Here is a 21,845-nt window from a genome sequence, read left to right as displayed (position 1 = left end):
AAGGCCCAGATAGTAAATGCTTTGGGATTGGCAGGTCGCAACTGGGCAACTCGGCAACTATTCACCTCTGCTGGTGCAGCGGGAAAGCAGCCACAGACAGTATCAAGTGAACGAATCTGTGTTCCAACAGAATTTTATTTTCAATACTTAAATTTCATTAATTTCCATCTGTCACAGAATACTATGCTTTTGATTTTTTTTTTCAACTGTTAAAAAATGTAAAAACCATTCCAGCTCATGAGCCTTACCAAAAAAAAAAAAAAAAAAAGGCCTTGGGCAGGATGCAGCTGCAGGCCATGGTCAGCAGAACCCTGTTCTAGATGGGTGAACGTCTAGCTCAGGACCAGGGGTGCGGCCCCCACAAGATACACAGGTGGGATCAGAAGTGTTTTGTCCTGATTCCAAAGTGGCAGTTCGGTCAAGGAGCTCTGAATTCGTATTTGTCTCACTGTTGGTCCAGTTACATACAGAAATGACCCCTAGAGTTACAAGACCAGGACCCTGGGCCAGGCCCCAGGGAGTGTGAAAGGGAGTGGTGGCTGGCAGTGCTGGAGCTAGAGTCCTGGGCTGGGGTTCACTCCTCCTCAGGAGGGGAGCTGGGACAGGTGCATGTTCAAGATTTCTTCTGCTCTCTTCAAGTACTCAGCTGCCTTCTTCTTCACACCCTCCCGGCGGGCAGGTGATGGGTCACCTGTGGAGAGAGAATGGCTCGGCTGAGATCCCTGGGTTCAAAACCCTTGGCCAAGCCCCTTAATGGCTCACAGAGCATCAACATGTGTCTTTCCCCACCTCCCTGGAAACCCCATCTATTTGCCCCATTTTACAAATAAGAAAACTGAGGCCACAAGAGGTAAAGAAACTGTCAGAGGTTATGCAGTTGGTCAGTGGTGGCAATTCTGATCCTTGACTGGTTTGTCTCTCACTTTCCGTTCCCTTCTCACCCAAGACTCCAGGCCTGACCTTCCACCTTCCAGTCGTACTCACCAGGAACACCCTGCAGCAGGATGTGCACGCCGTCCCGGTAGCCCTGCAGAGCTGCAGCGTAGGCACCTGCCTTCTCATCCCGCAGAGCCTGGGTGATGAGCTCTGTGGCTTGGCTCAGGTAGGCAGGGGCTGGCCGGCCTTCCTCGTCCTCTTCCTGCCCTCCAGGCTCCCAGGGTTCCTGGTCCAGCCTTTCAGTCTCTGCCTCCATCGCTGCCAGCTCACCCATGTGGGTTGGACTGGGGCCTGCACCTTCTACAATCAGATATGAAGGGCTCAGGCCAGGCTGCCCTCCATTTCCCAGGGCCTGAAGCCCCTCCCCAGACCTCTCTTGCCCATCAGGGTACCAACCTGCCGCAGGTGGAGGGAAGCATTGCCCAAGGAAGTCAAAAGCCATTCATATATAATAGACTTGCCACGATCGATTTAATTGGTGGAGTTCCTATGCTTTTGTAAAGACAATATTACCTTCCTAATTCTTTCTTTAGGTCTGTATTAACATTAGTTTGCGGGGTCTGGGTCACTGGACCTACTTCCCTCCTGACTACAGTTGATCTACAAATCTAAGAATTCCCACCACAAAGTTTAACTGAAGGACGCCAGACCAGGGCAGAAATGCTCCAAACCCTGGAATGTCAGAGTAACAGATGCAGAGAATCTCACATCTTACAACTTTAGCTGAGGACCCAAACAGGAAGACAGTGGGTGGTGGGTATCCTCCAATTCCAGAGAGGGCTCCTTATAGACCCCAGGACTGGCAAAAAGGAGGCCAAACATCCCCTCTGCAGCTTATACAAGAGAAGGCTAGGGGTGCCTGGGTGGCTCAGTGGGTTAAAGTCTCTGCCTTCAGTTCAGGGTCCTGAGATCGAGGCCCTCATTGGGATCTCTGCTCAGCATGGAGCCTGCTTCCTCCTTTCTCTCTGCCTGCCTCTCTGCCTACTTGTGACCTCTGTCTGTTAGATAAATAAAATCTTTAAAAAAAAAAAGTTTCTTTAAAAAAAAGAAACAAAAGGTAAGGCTAGTGATATGGCCCATCTTTGGTGAAAAGGCCTTTAGAGGGAAGGTGCCAGAAACAGAAGCACCAGGGCGCACCACTGGCCTGGAGGGGGAGGGGCGGACATTTCTTTTAGCTCCAACCCAGTGACCCCAGGAGGAGACTGGAGGACCTCCTGAAGGAAGTGAAGATGACCTCTCACTTCCCAGCTGTACATACAGGCCTCCCTATGCTGCTCATGGAGCAGAAGGCAGAGAAGTTCCGGGGATGCCCTAACGTGAGTTCAAGAGTCTGATGATGCACGTGCTGAAGAGAGAGACAAGTGCCAGCTCCTTGCTTGGACGATTCTGATGGTGAGGGACTGGCTAGAGGTGCCCACAACAGCGGGACAAGGAGGCAACGCACCATCTGAGGGAACGGTACTTCCAGGCTTTCGCGGGGCAGGAGTTGGGGAGTTAAAATTTTCTTTCCTTTTTTTTTTTTTTCTTCTTTAGGATTTTATTTATTTATTTGACAGAGAGAGAGAGATCACAAGCAGCAGGCAGGGGTTGGGGGAGGTGGGGCAGGGCGGGGAGCAGGCTCCCTTCCGAGCAGAGAGCCTGATGCGGGGCTTGATTCGAGAACCCTGAGATCATGACCTGAACCGAAGGCAGAGGCTTTAACCCACTGAGCCACCCAGGCGCCCCAAGTTTTCTCTTCTTTTTAAAGGTTTTATTGGGGTGTCTGGGTGGCTCAGTGGGTTAAAGCCTCTGCTTTCAGCTCGGGTCATGATCCCAGGGTCCTGGGTTCGAGCCCCGCGTTGTCGGGCTCTCTGCTCAGCAGAGAGTCTGCTTCCCCTCCCCTCTCTCTGCCTGCCTCTGCCTGCTTGTGATCTCTGACAAATAAATAAACAAAATCTTTTAAAAAAATTTGACAGAGAGATCACAAGTAAGCAGAGAGGCAGGCAGAGAGAGAGAGAGAGGAGGAAGCAGGCTCCCCGCTGAGCAGAGAGCCCGACACGGGACTCCATCCCAGGACCCTGGGATCACGACCGGAGCCGAAGGCAGCGGCTTAACCCACTGAGCCACCCAGGCGCCCCAAGATTTTATTGATTTGTGAGAGAGAGAGAGAGCGAGCAAAAGCAGGGGGAGCGGTAGGCAGAGGAAGAGGGAGAAGTAGGTTCCCCACTGAGAAAGGAGCCCTACCGAGACTCGATTCCAGGACCCTGATGCTTAATCAACTGAGCAACCCTGGCATTCCAGAGTTCGGGAGTTTTCTTATGGGGCAAGGGAATGTCTGATGGGAGTTACTGACAGGAGTCTTGACAGTTCCAGTCAGAGCATCTGGCCACCGGGCACCCGTGGGGGTTCAACTGGGGCAGGGAGGCAAGGCCCCAGCGACACCAATCCCTCCTTCCCCCCAACCCCTTCTCTCCTATCCCAGCTATGGAGGGGCTGAAGGAGCCCCTGGAACAGGAGGAGGCAGAACGAGAGGAGTAAAAGGACACCCCTCCCAGGTGAGTGGGGCGGCGGTATGGAGCTGAATAACCGGGCGGAAGACTGAGGTCCCCATGTGGATCGGAGCCGGGGCGGGGAGCGAACCCAGATGCCTGAAACCGATCACAAAGCTGACAGTCTGCCCAGGTCACCAAAGGCCAAAGAAGAAAAACCAACAAAGCAGGCTTCAGAATACGGCAGGATTCCAAACTGAAACCCTTTCACAATGATCCCGAAGCAGAAGAGCCGCTTCCACACCCCAGCTGGAGGAACCGCACAGAGTCGGAGACTTTGAGAATGAAAAGGTCCAGGGTCTCGGAGCCGGGGACTCTCAGCTCCAGGACCCAGACCTCCACGGGAAGTGGGGAGGCTTCTCCTTCCACGGCAGGTCTGGGGTGCCCCCGCCATGCCTACGCCTCCTGCAAGAGGGCATCCTGTGCTGTTCTCTGAGTCCGAGCCTCACCCCCCTGACCAGAAGCCTGTCCTGCCTTCCGGATCTTCGGTGTGAGACCCCCCAACCGGCCAGGACACCCCGACCTTGGGCTTCCAACGGAAGGAACTCAAATACTACCAAGACAGTGTGACCCCTGACTGTTCCAAAGCTTTCTTAGAAGAGCCAGCTCTCCCTGAGCAGACCTCCCTTTCCCCTGTGGTTGCTCACTGTCCAGGGGCATCTAACTCATGGGCCCTGGCAGCAGGGTGCCTGCTTCCACTGCTCACTGAGGCTGCCCACTGCCCGCATGGGGGTGCGTGTTTCTAGGATTTACAGGTGCTACGCATGTTGGTCAGCGGCTCTGCCCCCCTCTCCTTGCCCCTACCGCAGCCCCCCTCGGCTTGTCCCAGCTTGTTACCTTCCCTGGAGAAGGGGTCGAAGAGGGCGAGCTCGGCCTCTGTGAGGGGGCCTCGGGCAGGGGAACTGGACGCCTCCTCGGTGCTCCCGCAGTTAAAGAGGAGATCCAGGGCCTCCTGGGCAGGGCTGGACGGTGGGGGATCCGCTGTGGAACCAATCATTGGGGACATTCATGCCCGTCCTTGACATTCCCAGCTTTCAAATACAATTACCCTCTCACTAACGCCTTGTGGCGCCCAAGGGCATCGACAAGCCCACTCTTCATATGGGTTGTACCGCTTTTACAGATGAAGAAACTAGAGCCAAGAGAAGGAAAATGGCCTGGCTAGAGCTTCTCAGCACGTTAGCAGCAGAGAAGCTGGGACAGACCCCAGAATTTTTTCTAAGCTCACCAAGGAGGGAGTGTGTCCTCCCCAACACCCTCCAGCCCTGGCTCCCACCCCGACACAGAGATGTACCTGGCACCTCCAGTTCCTCCAGGCCTCTCCTCTCTGCAGGGAGCGGCTGGGGCAACCAGGGCTCCTCAGGGGGCGGCGTGGGGATCAGAGGGGGCGGCAGGATGTGGAGGTCTCTGGACATGTCGGAGGGCTGGGTCACCTCCCCACCCTGCAGGAGAGAAAGACAGGGACGGGCAGCGGGGATGGGGGGGTGGCCTCAGGGTGCAGCCCAGGGGGCAGGGAGCTCTCCCAGGCGCTGGGGAGGAGGGACAGGCAGCAACACATACCCGGAAGAAGGCCTGGAGCTGCGGGCTGTTGTTGAGCGCAGGGATGTGCACAGTGAAGCGAAGCAAGTCCTCGGCCCCCTTCCGCCGCTCTTCAATCACTGAGGCCTCGAACCGGCCTGCAGCGCCCAGGAGGAGAAATGGGGAGAGAAGCAGTGGTCCACGGGGGTCGCTTTCCTTCTTCTGCCTCGGAGGATCCCAGCAGCCAATGGCTCTCCCACCCATTCTCCTTGCTCCTGGGGGAGCAACCTTCTGGGGCTCCCCCAAGGGGGCAGGGACCAAGCTCCCTCGTCCTCTGTGTACCAGATGTTTATCAAGCACCTACTACGGTGCAAGGTTCAGCAGGTGAATGGGAGGAGGGCACGGAGTCCGCTGTCACAGGATCACATCCCAGACAGGGGGAGGCGGGCAACCCACAAGAAACAAAATAATTTCGGATGGCTCTGATGCAACAGAGAGGAAGGTTAAGACTCAGGGAGGAGAAGTGACTTGCCTAAGGTCACACAGCTAGCAGCTGCTTTTTCCTAGTCTCCCTGCTCTGTTCTAGGTATGCTGCGGAATTAGCTACCTCGGACCTAGCAGCCGGCTACGGTGCCCACAGCCTGGCACCACCCTCCGGCAGCAACCCTTCACCTTGCTGTGAAAGAGAATCTCCCGCGAGTCTAGAGATCCAAACAGCAGCTCACTCCTGTCCACCAGTAATACGTCACGAGTGGCATGTGCAATTACTAATTTTCTCTTAGCCACGTTAAAAAGAAACAGGTTAACTCAACTTTAGTAATACATTCCACTTAACCTGGTATATCTGAAATAGTCTCATTTGCACGTGTGATCGATAAATAAATTATTGCCACAGTTTACAGTCCATTTCAGTGGGCATTCGACCCATACGGCAAGCCTCGGCTCAGACTCCCCACATCTGGCTCACAGCTGCTGCTTCTGGACAGTGTGGGTCTAGAGGTGAGACCAGCTCCTGGGGAGGAATTCTGGTTCTGCCACTGACAGGCCAAGCCCCTTTAGGACCCTGAGCCTCAGCTTCCTTGTCCTGGAAATGGGGCTAAGGAAGATGGACTGCTGAAGGGCTCCACACACACTGAAGGCTCGGCTGCTCTGAGCCTGCCTCAGTTTCCCCAGGTGTGAAATGAGGCTGTCTCTAAGGCCCCCCCCCAAGAAGTGCTTCTGCTGGGGGTTTTGGGCCCCCATCAGGCTCCCTGCACCAGCAGGGGTCCCCTCTGCCCACCTCTTCCTCCATCTCTGGCCTGAATGCGTAGATCAACACTCACCAAACACTTGGGCGCGGGGGAAGGCCGGGAACTCCTCCAGGCGGCGGAAGAGGTTGCGGTGGGTGTAGGCCAGGTCCCCGTGCAGCTTGCGGAAGTCACTGTACCGCTTCCAGACCACCACCTGCCAACGATGCAAGACTTGACCTAGGCTGGCAATGGTGGCGGATGAAAGAGGCTTTCCCCATTCCCAGCCTGGAACAGCACATGCGTGCCTGTGTGCGTGTGTGAGTGCGTGCCTGTGTGCCTGTGTGCGTGCGTGTGTGGCTTGGGGCAGAGGGCCAGTTCCTCCCAGGGCTGAGGAGTTACCAGCTGTTCCTTTGCTGCTCCTGCATCTGGACCTGGGGAATGGTTCCCCTTCCTCCCAGGAGCCTCACCTCTTTGACATCCTCTGGATCCTTCTTTGAGATGAACTGAGGAAGAAAGGCAAGAAGCAGATGAGACCAGAGGCTGACATCTGACACCCCATCTCCCAGTAAAATCCAGCGACGCCCCAGGTACCTCCCAGCCCTCATCGTGGCCTTTGGCTGTTGGCCACTGGTATCAAGGGGTCCTGGCTTCAAGGCTTTGTGTCACCTGAAGCAGTTTTTCTATCACGTGCTAGTTTCTTCATCTGCCAGATGGAAGGATCCCATCCAGACCCCTTGGTCCTCAGCCCAACTTTCATCTCCGTTCCTTCACGAATCTGCATGTCATCCTGGCACAAGGGGCCACGCTGACCTCTGCATCGTTCCCGTCTTCTGTGTGTGCTGCCGAAGCGAGCACTATCGCCCTTCCTTTGAAGGCCCAAGTCCCTGCATCTCCTTCTGAAATTAGAGACCCTCCAGTTCTCTAAAAAGTGAGCTTCTGTCCCAGGAGCCACTCCTTCCTTAAGTGAGGAAGTCTCTGTGGGCAAACACTCCTGAATGCAGAAGACAGCATCACTGGGTTGCGACCCCCGGAAGAGAAGAATGGGGTCTGAGCTGGAGAGAAGACTCTGTACTCACTATGGTATATTCATAATAATTAGAAAATACCACTCCAAGGGCGCCTGGGTGGCTCAGTGGGTTAAAGCCTCTGCCTTTTGCTCAGGTCATGATCCCAGGGTCCTGGGATCTAGCCCTGCATCAGGCTCTCTGCTCAGCGGGGAGCTTGGTTCCCTCTCTCTCTCTGCCTGCCTGTGATCTCTGTCTCTCAAATAAAAAATAAAATCTTAAAAAAAAAGAAAGAAAATAACACTACAGTGTGGACTATTTGATAGTTTTCCAGAATCCCCTTTAATTATCCTAGATCCCGAGGCAGCAGATAGGATTAACATGCCCATTTACCAGTGCAAGATTACACAGCACATTTTGCAAATGACCTATCTGATAATGAGCTGATATCCAAAATATATAAAGAACTCCTACTCAATACCAAAAAACCCAAAACAATCCAATTTAAAAATGGGCAGAGAGAGGAGACTGGTGGCTTAGGTCATGATCTCAGGGTCGTAAGATCGAGTCTCATGTAGGGCTCCGTGCTGGGTGTGGAGCCTACTTAAAGATTCTCTCTCTCTCCCACTCTTTCTGTATCCCTCACTGGGTCAAGGAAGGAAGGAAGTAAAGAAGAGAGAGAGGAAGGACACGAGTAAAGGTAACTAAATCAATCCCAAAAAGGGGGGGGCAGAGGGGCGCCTGGGTGGCTCAGTGGGTTAAAGCCGCTGCCTTCAGCTTGGGTCATGATTTCAGGGTCCTGGGATCGAGCCCTGCATGGGGCTCTCTGCTCAGCGGGGAGCTTGCTTCCTCCTCTCTCTCTGCCTGCCTCTCTGCCTACTTGTGATCTCTGTCTGCCAAATAAATAAATCTTTAAAAAAAAAGGGGGGGGGGAGGCAGAGGACCTGAATAGATGTTTCTCCAAAGAAGATATACAGATAAGCAACAAACAGATGAAAAGATATCCATATCACTCACCACCAAGGAAATGCAAATCAAAGTCACAATGAGATACCACCTCATGCCAGTCAGAACAAAAAGGTAAGAAATAACAACTGTTGGTGAAAATGTAGAGAAAAAAACTTTGAAGCACTGTCTGTGGGGATGTAAATCAGTGCACCACTGTGGAAAACAGTATGGAGTTTCCCAAAAAATTAAAAATAGAAATACCGGGCGCCTGGGTGGCTCAGTGGGTTAAGCTGCTGCCTTCGGCTCAGGTCATGATCTCAGGGTCCTGGGATCGAGTCCCGCATCGGGCTCTCTGCTCAGCAGGGAGCCTGCTTCCCTCTCTCTCTCTGTCTCTCTGCCTGCCTCTCCATCTACTTGTGATTTCTCTCTGTCAAATAAATAAATAAAATTAAAAAAAAAATAGAAATACCACTGGAGCTGGTAATCCCACTTCTGGGTATTTACCCAAAGAATACGAAATCACTAATTGGAAAAGATATATGCACCCTTATGTTTATTGCAGCATTATTTATAATAGCCAAGATATGGAAGCGCTCTAAGTGTCCACCCATAGGTGAATGGATAAAGAAAATGTTGTAGATACAGACAATGGAGTATTACTTAGCCATAAAAAAGAATAAAATCTTATCATTTGTGCCAACATGGATGGACTGAGAAGATACTACACTACGTGAAATACGTCAGACCCAGAAAGACAAACACTACGGGATTTCACGGATACGTGGAATCTAAAAAACAAAACAAAATAAACAAAACCAGGAACAGACTCATAAATACAGACAAGGAACTGGTGGTTGCCAGAGGGGATGCGGATGGAGGGAATCAGTGACATAGATGAAGCAGATAAGAGGTACAGACTTCCAGTTCGACAATAAATAAGTCATCGGGATGAAAAGTACAACACAGGGAACACAGTTTATAATACTGCAATAACTTTGTGTGGCAACTGATGGTGAACTACACTTACCATGGTGAGCAATTCCTAATGACGATAAATGTCGAATCACTATGTTGTGCACCTGAGACTAACATAATATTGTAATATTCTATGTCAACTGTACCTCAGTTGAAAATAAAAATTAGAAAGAAAAAAAATCACATACCAAGTATGAGGGACTGCTAGGATCAAAACCCTGGCCTTTGCTTTTCATGCCCGAGTCAGCCTGAAATATCCTGGGTAAAAGAAACTAGATTTAAAAACTGCTCAGGAATATATATGCCTGACAAAGGAGTCAGATCTAGAATATAGAAAGAACCAGAGATCAGTACTAAAGACAAACAACTCGACTTTCAAAACTGGGCAAAATATGGGGTGCCTGGGTGGCTCAGTGGGTTAAAGCCTCTGCCTTCGGCTCAGGTCATGATCCCAGGGTTCAGGGAGCCTGCTTCCTCCTCTCTCTCTCTGCCTGCTTCTCTGCCTACTTGTGATCTCTGTCTGTCAAATAAATAAGTAAAATCTTAAAAAAAAAAAAAAAAAACTGGGCAAAATATTTGAGCAGGAACCTCCCACAAAAGAAGGTGTTTGAATGGGCAGTAAGATAACGAAAATATGGGGGCGCCTGGGTGGCTCAGTCAGTTAAGCATCTGCCTTTGGCTCAGGTCATGATCCCAGGGTCCTGGGACTGAGCCCTGATTTGAGCTCCTTGCTCAGCAGGAAGCCTGCTTCTCCCTCTCCCCCTCTGTGATCTCTCTCACTTTCACACTCTCTCAAATAAATAAATAAATAAAATCTTAAAAGAAAAAACGATGAGAATATGCTCAATATCATTAGTCATCAGAGAAATGCAAATTATACCCTAATGAGGTATCACATACCCACCCACCTAAAATGCCTAGAACTGAAGATGCTGAAGTATTCGTGAGAAATGGGAGTATAAAACGATACTTTAAGTACTGTACCACTTTGGAAAACTGGTAAATTCCTTCCTTCCTTCCCTTCCTTCTCCTCCACTCCCTTCCCTTCCTTCATTTTTTAATGATTTTAAAGCAATCTCTACATCCAACGTGGGGCCTGAACTCACAACCCTGAAATCAAGAGTTGCATGCTCTAGGGCGCCTGGGTGGCTCAGTTGGTTTAGCGACTGCCTTGGCTCAGGTCATGATCCTGGGGTCCTGGGATTGAGCCCCACCAGGTTCTCCCTCCTCTGTAGGAAGCCTGCTTCTCCTTCCTCTGCTTCCCACTCCCCGTTTGTGCCTTCTCTCTGTCAAATAAATAAATAAGATCTTTTTAAAAAAGAGTCACACACTCCAACAGAGCCAGCCAGGCACCCCAGAAGCTGGTACTTTAAAGAGATGACCTAGATAAAAGCTCCTGGAGAAGATTGTAGCACACTTAACATCTCAGAGGCACAAGGAGGAGCCTTTGGAGATAACAGGGGAGGTTTAGGGATCAGTAAAAAAAAAAAAAAAAAAAAAAAAAAAAAAATTGGCTTTGAATTTTCCGGAGCCTCACCTGCGGTTCTGTAAAGACTCAAGGTGTAAAACAGGGACAGCTGCTTTTAATTCTTCAGGGAATTAAAAGATATGAAAAGACTGATCCATTTTTGTTGGAAAGTTCTGTCCCTTTGGGTACATTTAGCATAGGGGTAAAGGCCAAAAAACAAAAACTAAGACAAGAAACAAGTTCTTATCAGGCTCTGAGTATCAGCCACTAATCTGGCCAACTTCCACCCACAGAGCTACTTAAACACTCTTTTAAATATTGTGTCAGTTTCAGCTAGGATGAACAGCAAAGGGCACATGGGAAACTGGTAATTTCTAGGGCAACTACATACGTAGCTATCAAATGACTGAGCAATTCCACTCCTAGGTACACACCAAGGAAAAATGGGTGCACAGGTCCCTAAAAAGACTTGTACATGAATATTCCCACAACTCTACTCATAACAACTAAAAAATTTTTTAGACACAACTCAAATGTCCATCAAAAGGAGAACGAATAAAGAAATGGTGGTATATTTCTAGAAAGGACTACTATCACATGGCAAAAAAAATTACACATGCAACAACATGGATGAATTCCAAAAACATTATATAGAGAGTGAAAAATGCCAAATACAAATACTTGCTGATTTTATTCGGTTGAGGTTCAAGAACCAACAAAACTACTCTTATAGTGAAAGAAGCCAGGACAGTGGTTACCTCTGTGGGAGAAGAACTATAGACGGAAAGATACAAAGAAAGTCTCTGGGGTGAGGGAAATGTTTGTATCCTGATATGAGCACTGCCTACGCGGATCTATAGGTATGAGAAAATTACTGAGCTGTACACTTAGGGTTTATGCACATTATGTATACAGCTTATGTCTCCGTTTTAAAAATTTTACAAGGGGAAACAACAAAACACTGAGGAATACCGGCATGTGACTTGCGGAGCTGTGCGTAAATGATAAACTGGATACTCATATCTGCTTTTAAATGTAGGGTTGCTGTGCAAGGATAAACAAGGAATTAGCAGCATTGGTTCTCACCAAAATGGCAGACGAACAGGGATAGTAAAAGAGGGAAAACTATTTCTCTTTCAAAGTCATAAAAACATACCGATGTAATGCATGTTACTTGCTTAAAAACCAACAGAAAGATTTATAGGAAAAGGTTTAAGTCCCTTGCCGCACCTTTCCCACCCCCAGTCCGATCTTCCTAGGACTGTGTGTGTGTGTGTGTGTGTTTGCAGAGGCAAGAGAGACATAAAAAATATGGGGAAAGCTGTTTTAAACATCTAAGATTCTGTACTTAAATCGCTTTGGAAGCTGTTTTAAACATCTAAGATTCTGTACTTAAATCGCTTTGTGTTTTCACTTCCCTTTAATAGTTACTAATGCATCAGTTTAATAGTTGCCTAGTTTAAACTTTGAAAGGTACGAAACAATTTACAGTGAAAAGTCTTCCCCCCCCCCACCAGTTCTCGGGTATCATTCTGCAGATAAATTTTATACCGTTCCTTTTTTAAAATTCCTCATAGTTTCCTCCCTGTATCTATAAAATCTGCTTATAACGTTGTTACTGCTTCGTAATCAAGTTTAGTCTTTATTGACTTCCTGCTGTGACCGTGAAGATAGAGACTTGAAAATTTCTCCGGAGCTGTACGAATTTTTAGGCATAGATAGGTTGTTTTTTTTGTTGTTGTTGTTTTGTTTTGTTTTTTAATTAAACTCTTTTCAAAGGGGTTTTTATGTAAATATCAAACAAACCAGTTAACACAACTTACTCCAAGAGACTGGAGAAATAACGAAGATTTGGGCGGAGCCAGAGTTTTGGCGTTAATTTAAAGAAATTCACAGTCTGGTGAGCAGACACCACTCGTCGGGCGTGGGAACCCACCCCTCCCACTCCAAGAGCTGCTGTCCACGCCCTTTTAAAAGGACAGCGCCCTCCCAGAGCCGCACCCCCCCACACCCCGTTAAAGAAGTAAACGCAGGCTCCTACCGCAGCCTCCTCTTAAAGGGGAAATGCATTTCTGCCATCTAGAAAGGGAGCGTCCAGGAGTGACTTGCCTTAAAGTAAAACACTGCCCCCCACCTTGTTAAAAGGGTAAAGGTCCCCTCCGGGCCCCACCTCACCTGCGCGGTCACTTTATACTCGGTGTAGCCCTTGGGGTGGGTCCGGGGGTCGGAGACTGTGTAGTGCCGCAGGAAGTCGTCCTTCGCCTGGCGGGACATGGCAGCCGAGCGAGAGTGGAGCTGACCGCCGGCCTCTGCCTCCTCCACGCCGCCCCCGCCCCTCCGGGTCAGTCTACGCCAGCCGCCGCCGCTCCGGGGCCTGCGCCCGCCTTCCTCGGTCCCAGGGAGCAGGTCGCAAGTGACGGCGCAGTTCTCGGCCGCGGTGTGCATCCAGGGAGCGTCTAAAAAGTTCTCGGTGGCTGGTAAAGCGTAAACTAGGTGATTTGAGAGTTAAGGACTTGGGAAGGTTGGATCACTCCGCTCCGAACAACGTTTAAGTCAGCCCAAGCCTACCCGGTTCCCTTCTTTTGGCTACCTACCGAAGTTTTATCGTGTCCAGTGCGTGCCAGGTGTAGCCAATCATTTCCCTGTCTCCTTCCATAGGATTCGCTAGTTCATGTTTTCTGCAAGGGTAGAGGGGGCAAAATTGACCTCCAGAGCAGCAGAATGGTTTCACAGTTTCCGAAGTCACACTTCTTACCTACTGGAGCCCAAGTTTCTTATCTCTAGAATGTTTATAGTGTTTATGATAGGAGATATTATAATAGAATCTACTTCAGAGGATGACTTTTTTTCCCCCTTCTTGGTCTGTCCAGCGTTCACTGCCACCTCTCCATTAGAACCGTATCTTTGTTTGGAGGTGGTTCTGTCTAGGTAGCCCTTCAGCTTCCTACCCCAGAATCCAAAGGTGCCAGGTCCTTGCCCTAGGTCTTGTGTGGGGCAGCTCTCTTCTGAAGTCTGAATCTTGAGTTTCTTGAGTGAGGGATAGAGGGCACAACACCAGGGCCAAGGGACCACTGTGTTCCTCATGTGCAGATTGAGCCTCTGGGCCCTCTGCTTTCTGAACCTGATGTTGGACATCTGGAGTCTGCCGTCAGGATGCTGTGAGTTCTTAGTATCCCTCCAGGAACCATCCTTTCTGGGGAAGGCAGTTGTGATCCATGTCTGGGGCAGGTCGCTGGGGACCCTGACCAATACCAGGACAGCCAGGTTGTGAAGGTTCAAAGTGGTAGTGTGTGGGTGAAGCATTTAAGGCTCACGGCCACTCTTAGAGGGGACACTGTATGGCTAGTTTCCAGAAAGAGACAAAGCCAACTCCCAAATGAGACTCGTGGAAACTCGGACATGGGGTAGATTATCCAGGAGCTGTTTGGGAGGAGGCTTAGATGGGGTGGTGTCCCCTTGAACAACACACACCTCTAGAAACCCCTTTTAGCATCACTTCTGTTCTCTCAAGCTCTCCCAGCAGGACTGGCCCCAAATCTCTTTCTTGCCCATTATTCTCTCCCCTTCCTGGCCCTGCATTGCATTTCCCAATTCCCCAATTCTCATCTTTTTCTCTTTTTTTGCTCTGTCTCCTCCAAGCCCATTCCTATTTAGATCAGTCCCCCCCAATCCCACTACCCCCCCCACCCCGCCTTCAGACTCCAACTCCACCATTTCCATCACCAGAAAAAGCAAACAAAAGAGCTTTCTCCCTGGGCAGGAGAGAGGAAAGCTGCAAAGGCACAGCTGCCAGCCTAGCTCCCCACATCCCCACCCTTGAGGGCCTGACCACAGGATGCAGACTTGCTGCCACGGCTCAGACACCCACCCCCCTCCACAGGCCTTGGTAATGAGTATAACCTTGTTATTTCCTTGTCTCCAACCATGCAGAATTCATGCTTTAAACCAAGGATGCTGCTTACTAAGCTTTGAGCAGAAACAAAAACCTGGAATAGTATGGTGTAGTTGTTAAATGTGCTGGGTCCATATCCCAGCTCCCCCACCTCCTCGCTGGGTGGCTTTGAGCAAGTCACATTATCTCCCTCCTGGAGGCTCAGTTGCCCTATAGACGGGATCCGGAGAGTCTGTACTGCTGAGGGCTGTTCTTCAATGTGATGATACCGGGAAGAGCTTCGAACAGAACCCAGTGGAGTTAGCGGCCACCGGTAGGACCAGGGCAGGGGGCCCTGTGAAAACAGCCACCTGTCCGGACATCTGTGGGGCAGCCCTGCTCCGGAGAGCGCCTTAGTCTTCAGAAGACCCTTCCCTGCTCTGTTTGCTTAGCAAGCTCTGTTTGACCTTGTCCTCTTACACTGGAGTCCTCTCCCCTCCCCACTTCCAAGAGTCCTTGAGCTTCATTTCTCGGTCACGTGCTTGACCCAGACCTGCCTGCAGAGCTGTATAGGCAGTCTGCTGCCTCTGGGTTCCTGGCTGTGGTGGGGAGTTGGGAGCTGAAATTCAGCCCGTATTCCATTCAGCTGAGCCCTGATGGGGGGCTGTGTCCCTTTTCCTTATTCACTGTTACAGTAAACTGCCCCTTCCCCTTCCTCTACATAGAGAACTTCTACTTGGCCTTCATGCCCAACGTTAATGTCACTTCCTCCAGGAAGCCTGCCTGGACTCTTCCAAATGGAATTAGTTTCGGCCCCCAGCCTGTGCTCCTCTAATTCTTCATGTGTCCCTCTGACACTGCAGTAGTGAACCCTTTGACTGGAACGACCTGTTCCTTTCGGTGCCCTGCTACTCTGTGGGCTCCTGGGGGTCTTGCAGAGCTGTGGAAGCAACAAATGACTCCACGAGGAACTGGGGCAAGGAACGGTTTATTCTCACAGCGGAGTTAAGGGTGAGGCCCAAGCCTTGGTAGCAGCAGAGGCAGCCCCCTCCCGGCCCCAGCCCTGTCCCTTCAGTGTGGCAGCTGCCCGTGGTGGGTTGGGAGGCAGGGTGACAGCCTGGGGCCACAGAGCAGCAGTGGGCGGCATTAGCAGCAGCAGCAGGTTACAGGGTGGGGGTCAGGGCATTGGTCAGGCTGGCTGACTCCCATACCCCCACGGATGGCGCCTGAGGAGGGCTGGGGTGGGGGTGGGGGAGGGCCGGATTGTGAGGTGGGGGGCATCCGGAGGGGTTCAGTCAGCTGTGAATATGCGGCTGGAAATGTCATCCAGGAGCCAGTCAACACCGAGCAGGAGGTTCTCGCCGGTGACGGCACTACAGCCCCGGATGCACCAATGGTGGCTGTGGATGGAGTCCAGTTCCAGGGCCTGGAGAGGCGGGGGTCGGGGAGGGAGAGAGCAGGGAGGGACCCCCGGTGACCACAGGCCCTGCCACCCACAGCCCCTTCCCCTCTCCTGGCCCAGGAGAAATCCGGGCCTCCCTCAAAGGCTCTCAGAAGTACCCCCCTGGCCCCTGGGCCCTGTGTACACCCCCAGACCAGCACTACCCCTCAGTAACAGCACAGCACCTGCTGCGGCTCCAGGAGCACCTGCTAGGATCCAGGCCTTGTGCTCTGTGCCACACAAACGTCCTCCCATCCATTCCTTCCAAGTCCCAAGGAGCCACAGGGATTGCTGGCCATTTCATGGAGGAGAACACCTCAGAGAGGTCAAGCAACCTGCCTAAGGTCACACAGCTCGTAAGAGACAGAACCGAGATTCTAACCCCACTCTTTCTCATGCTGGTGCTCACGTTCTACAGTAGGAGGCAGGATACAATCTGGGGTCCCAAGGGCCAGCACGGAAACCCTGGCTCTGCATGACCTCGCTTCTCTAAACCTGCTTCGCCCTCTGCAGAAGGATTGTAATGGCTCCTCCTGCACGAGCCGGGGGTGAGGACTGAAGGGGTTCGTCCACGCCAAGATCTGGCACAGAATGAGGATTCACCACTGGGCCAGCTGCTGTTACCCTTTAGGGTAAGGTTTGCATGTCTGCCTTCCCCCAGCCTGGGGCGTAACAGCTCACTCTTGTTAATCGCTCCATCTCTAGTGTCCTGCATACATCCTGCCCCAGAAGAGGAGCTAACACATGCTTTTTAAATAAGTTAACCAAGAAATGTAGGCCCCTTTTCCTCCATGCGCCTATGCCAAGGCCCACACTCACCTCACGGATGGCGTTAGAGGACAGTGCTCCAGGCAGGTCCTGCTTGTTGGCAAAGATGAGGAGGGTGGCTCCAGCCAGGCGCTGAGGGGAGAGAAATGGGGAGGGTGGGGAGTAGGGACTCAGAGGGCAGCCCCCCCTCCTCTGATCACCCAGAGCAGACGGGGTCAGAGAGCAACCTGGAAAATTAGGGTAATGCCTCAGGGTGGTTGGAGAGGCCCAAACAGGGTAATGAATGTGGACGTGCCTTGTGAGTCCAGCCATGTGTGGGGAGGGGGCAGGGAAGGAAGGAGCCCTAGGTGGGGGCCCAGCAGACACTTCTCTCCTCCATGCCTCAGTTTCTTCCTCCATAAATGGGAAGGGGGTGATGGACAAGATAATGAGCCTTTTGTTCTAGATTGCTCTGTGATGACCTGAGCTGGCCAAATAATGCAATCATCCCAAGGCCACGGGGTCTGCTGGGAGTGACCTTTCTGTCTTCCAAGGTCATGTAGCACTTCCACTGTTCACTACCCTGCTGGGCCTCTCTCTCTGCCTCTGCTTCCAGTTCCTTCCACGTGTGTTTCTGACTGGGAGTCCCTCCAGGTAGGTAGGTGAATCTGGGCATGATAAAAGGCCTCGAGGTGCCAGGCCAGGGCTGAGCACGTACAGCCACGATCTCACTGGACCTGCCTGACACCCCCCGGAGGTGGCTAGTGCTAGACCAGGTGACCGCGCCCCTGTATGCCCAGAATGGTCCTGTTTATGTCTGTTGTCCCTGTATAATTAGGAACAAGTCCCTCTTTCATTCTTAAAAGTCTCTTGGTTTTCAACTAAATGCCAGTGCAGTAACCTGGATCAAGTACTGGGGCAGAAAAAAGGGGCTTAATAGAAAAACTGGTGAAATCTAAGTAGAATCTACAGTCAAGACTAACTTGCCAATGTTAATTTCTTTGTTTTGACAAATGCAGGTTGTTATGTGCAAGATTACCACTAGGGGAAGCAGGGTGAACAGCAGATAGGGTATCTCTTCAAACTCCTTGCAACTTTTCTGTAAACCTAAAATTTTATTTAAAGAAAAGTGTATGGGGCTATATAATGAGTTATATGATCCCCCTAATTCAAATGCCCATCTCAGAAATGAGGACATGAAGGTTCAGAGAGGCTAAGTGTCTTGCCTGTGGTCACACAGCAAAGAGTCCAACTCCTGAGCCAGGCTCCACTGCCTCTCAAAGCTTCACACACTGGCCTCGAGTCATCCTCCTTAAAGCCCCATTCAGGTGGAGAACCTGAACTCAGGGCAGTGACATCAAAGGGACATGAACCCCAGGTCTCAGTTCATAGCACGTCCTGCCCACAGCACTTTGGGGCTTCCTGGGACCAAGCATACAGGTGGTCTCTGTCTCCTAAAGGGTGATCTGAGAAGAAAGAGACCCCGCCCTAGGTGTTCCTCTGGGGTCATGGGTCCCTCAGGGAATCCGCTGAGGAAGGGGTTCGCGCATCCACGCCTGGGCACCGAGTCTTGGGGGCTGGATGGTACTGGAAGCCTGGCTTCCCAGGCTTGGCAGGTGCCCCGCCCACCTCCTCCACCAACAGGCTCTGGAGCTCCCGCCGGCAGTCCTGCATGCGTTGGCGGTCAGCGCTGTCCACCACCCAGATGAGGCCATCCGTGCTCTCGAAGTAGTTCCTCCAGTAGGACCGCAGGGACTTCTGGCCACCCACGTCCCAGATGTTCAGCTTGAACCTGGGCAGGAAGGGGGGGGTGGTGGCGCAAGGCTCAGCCAGGCCCCTCAACCATGCTCCCTGCCCCACTCCAGGGCCAGCCCTCCGCAGGGTCCCCGCTCACCCTCGGTGTTCCAAGGTCTTGATGTTGAAGCCCAGCGTCGGGGAGATGGTGTCAATGTCTTCCCCATTGAACTTCTTGAGGATGGTTGTTTTGCCAGCATTGTCCAGGCCACTGGGGCACGGCAGGTTAAGGAGAAGTCCCCAGGCCCTTGTTTTAGGGGAGATGTTGCTTCCCACCACGTAGCATATTAGTTGAGCCCATGCCTGACACACACATTAATTGGCCCAGGATAAGTGGGAAAGGTTGGAGCATTTAAGACTTTCTCACCTCCGCCTAACCAAAGGCTGCTCAGGCTACTCCACAGTATTTAATGAATGCTTACTATGTGCCGGGCCCTATTCCGGTGCTGGGGGTACCCCAGAGCCAAAGTCCCCACCCTGGGCAGCTCCTACTCCAGTATGGAGACAGTCGACAGAGGGCAAACAAATGAGAAACGAGGCACCGTCAGCTCGTGGGGAGCATAAGAAATACAACTAAGGAGTTTTCAGAGAGGGCCACCGCAGGAGCCTTCTTTAGCTGGGGCCCCTCTAGACCTGAGGCCCAAACTGCAAGGAGCCAGCTTTCCAGAGGACTAGGGAAGAGCCTTCCATACAGAGAGAACGGCACGAGCAAGTATCTGAAGGTAGTCACCTGCACCTGTTTCTAGACTGTTCCAAACCCTTTGCTGCTAAGTTGAGTGTGCAAACGAATGGGTGAGTTCAGCAGCTAGTGGAGCCCCACCCCCCCATCCCATCCTTCCAACACTTAAGAGGGCTGGCACCCAAGAGGGGGCCCAGGGGACTCAAACCAGTAGAATGACGGTGCGAAAAGCTGTCTGGAGGCCCAGCCTTCAGCCTTCGGCCCCCCCGAACCGCCTTCCTCCACCGGACCATTCCCATCAGCTGACAAGCTGGAGTCTCTCCCCACACCCGCTCTTGATCCCTCTTCCCTCTACTTATTCCTTGATTTCTTTCCCTTTATAGCAAATCTCCCCCCAAATGCTGTCCATACTCTCCCTCTCCCATTTCTGTCCCCCTGCTCTTTCTTGAACCCGTGAGACTTTTGCTCCCACTGCTTCCCTGAAACTGCTCTGGCCAAAGTCCCTGAAGACCTCACATTGTTCTCCGGCTGGGCAGTCCCCAGCCCCCCTCCTCCTCCCCATCTCCCACCTCCATTCCCTTGCCTGGTTCCCACTGCCCCAGCCTATAATCCAGGCATGCCTCAGTGCTCCTCTGTCCACATTCATCCCTTAGTGCTCTCACCCAGGATCATGACTTCAAATACCATCTTTATGCTCATGGCTTCCAAATGTACACATCCCACCCAGCTCCTCCCCTGGACTCAGTCCCTCTATCCAGCTGCCCATCTGACACTTACACGGGAGTGCCACACCCCGAGTTCCCATCTTTCTGAACCTGCTCCCTATCCCTTCCCCATCTCAGCGAGTGGTTCTTCATTCTCTGAACTGCTCAGGCCAGAAACCTAGAAGTCGGACTTGACTTCACTCCCTGCTTACACCCGAGTCCAATCCAGTAGCAATGCCTGCAGGGCCTCCGGTCAAAATGTCCCCCAACACCCATCTCTTCACAGATTCCATTGGTCCAAGCCATCATGCTACAGCGCCTGTGGTGCAGCAAGCTCACACTTTAGCTCAGATCACACTCCCCCGGCACTTCTCATTTAAAGGAAAAGCCAAGAACCAAAAGGCCTTACACGAAGTGGCTCTTCTGTCCCCTCTGTCCTAATCTCCTTGTACACTCTCTCCAGCCACCAGGCCCTCCTCGACACACCAGCTGAGCGCCTCCTTCCAGACCTTCCATTTGTTGTTCCTTTTGCTTAAACAAATTTCCCCAGATAGCTACATGGTTCATCCCTCATCTGTCTTTACTGTCATTTTCTCACTGTGGCCTTCGCTGACCTTGTTTAAACTGCATTCGTCTCCACGCATCTTAGACATTTTACCTATTTGCTTTGTCAACATCTTTCTCCCCACAGCATTACAGACCATCCCTGCCGTTAAGGATTTGTTTTGCTGTTTTACCCCAGGCCCTACGACAGTGCCTAGCACAGGGTAGGCACTCAATAAATATAATCGGATGAGTGAATTCTCTGTGCCTTTCTCTGAGCTCTTTATAACAAACACGATGTGAATATTATAAAGTTATCTGCGCACTTCAGTATCTTCTCTGCCGGGATTGGGGAGCTCCGGGTAAGACCCGCCCAGCTCTGGGATTTCAGATTCGCAACGGGGCCTGGAACGGAGGAGAGGGCGCGAGTGCAGGCGCCCGCTAACCGGACTCAGAAGGTCGGCGGGGCCCTCGGGCCTACAAACGTCGGGGTAGTGATGCGAGTGGTTACTGACCGGCCGTGCGGTCACAAAGACGAAATACTGCCCACACGGAAAAAACAAACCTCGCGGTCTACACCCACCTCGCTAGGAGCGCAGGGCGGGGCCCGCACACCCCCGGGATTCCGACCTTGAGGGCGGGGCCGGGGCCTGGCACCCTCGGACGTGGGGGGAGGAAGGTCAGAGCCAGGGGGGACAGGGGCCTCACGCTCGAGCCAGACCAACGGGTGGTGGCATCCGAGACGCCTCCGAGCCCCCCTCCCCCCCTACATAAGGACATGTGGCCCGGCCGCTGCGCCTTTAGGCCCTCACCTTTGGCCTTGGGAAAGGAGCCCCCCCGCCCCGAGCCGGTGGTACGGCCTCCTCCCGGCCCCCCGCCGGGGCGATTGGTAGGGCCCACGTGCGTGACGCACAATGGGCAGTTGGTGCGCGCCGGCCGCGCCCCCCGCGCCCGGTAGGGGGCGCCTGGCCCCGCCCGCCCGGCGAGGCTTCCCCCACCCCGCTACCCTCGCGGCTCCGGCGTCCGGGAGGATACAGCATGAGCAGTCGCAGCTCCCGCTCTTTCTGCTTCATCTTCTTCAGAATGGTCAGGAGCCCCATGGTCCCTGTAGCCCCCTCCCGGCCGCCGTTTCTTCCTAGTCCCGGGACTCCTCTCTCTGCTCCTATTGGCTATCACGCCCACCGACAGCGCAGTCTATTGGTCGGCCTCTCGTTTGGTCCCGCCCTCGCTCCCACGTGACCGCGAAGGCGCCGGGCAGTGCTGGTCCCTCTAGCGGCGCTGGGGGCTTCTGCTGGGCCGCCCGCGTTAACCCTTCGCTTCCCGAGGGCTTGGGGTACAAGGGCCCTGCCAATCCTTCCTCCCCAGAAACCCAGGCTCGGCTGGGAACGGAAACCCGGGTTGTATCTTGGCTGCATAGGAAGTAGGAGATGTGACCCAGGAGTCGGAATTCAGAGCCCCAG

At 52.3% G+C, this 21,845-nt stretch overlaps 2 protein-coding genes across 5 annotated transcripts; both read right to left on the bottom strand.

Moving 5' to 3' along the window:
* Nucleotides 1–117: 117 nt before the first annotated feature.
* SNX15 (sorting nexin 15) lies at nt 118–12,989 on the bottom strand. 2 transcript variants are annotated; one of them, XM_059146765.1, is made up of 9 exons: nt 12,782–12,920; nt 9,327–9,396; nt 6,679–6,714; nt 6,305–6,425; nt 5,025–5,140; nt 4,759–4,906; nt 4,302–4,445; nt 985–1,236; nt 118–691 (listed from the first exon to the last, which is right to left on the bottom strand). In XM_059146765.1, exons 2-9 carry the CDS (start codon nt 9,372–9,374, stop codon nt 585–587), a joined length of 972 nt encoding a protein of 323 aa, XP_059002748.1. In that variant the 5' UTR covers nt 9,375–9,396; nt 12,782–12,920; the 3' UTR covers nt 118–584. The 2 variants fall into 2 exon arrangements, with proteins under 2 accessions (XP_059002748.1, XP_059002740.1); XM_059146757.1 differs by lacking the exon at nt 9,327–9,396 and having other exon boundaries at nt 12,782–12,989.
* Nucleotides 12,990–15,449: 2,460 nt separating this feature from the next.
* On the bottom strand, nt 15,450–21,580 carry ARL2 (ADP ribosylation factor like GTPase 2). Of its 3 annotated transcripts, XR_009347562.1 has the most exons (6): nt 20,457–20,501; nt 18,560–18,762; nt 18,295–18,457; nt 16,738–16,818; nt 16,104–16,257; nt 15,749–15,903 (listed from the first exon to the last, which is right to left on the bottom strand). XR_009347562.1 is itself a non-coding variant. In XM_059146731.1 (5 exons), the coding sequence occupies exons 1-5, from the start codon at nt 21,483–21,485 to the stop codon at nt 15,769–15,771; spliced, it is 555 nt and encodes a 184-aa protein (XP_059002714.1). In that variant the 5' UTR covers nt 21,486–21,580; the 3' UTR covers nt 15,450–15,768. The 3 variants fall into 3 exon arrangements, 2 of the variants coding, with proteins under 2 accessions (XP_059002714.1, XP_059002705.1); XM_059146731.1 differs by lacking the exons at nt 16,104–16,257; nt 20,457–20,501 and adding an exon at nt 21,421–21,580 and having other exon boundaries at nt 15,450–15,903; nt 18,560–18,670; XM_059146722.1 differs by lacking the exon at nt 16,104–16,257 and having other exon boundaries at nt 15,450–15,903.
* Nucleotides 21,581–21,845: the final 265 nt, after the last annotated feature.

Source organism: Mustela lutreola, chromosome 1 (genome assembly GCF_030435805.1).
Source record: "Mustela lutreola isolate mMusLut2 chromosome 1, mMusLut2.pri, whole genome shotgun sequence".
Classification (NCBI taxonomy): Eukaryota; Metazoa; Chordata; class Mammalia; order Carnivora; family Mustelidae; genus Mustela; species Mustela lutreola.
Note: the sequence above shows the minus strand (reverse complement) of the source record. Positions and strands in the feature narration are given on the sequence as shown.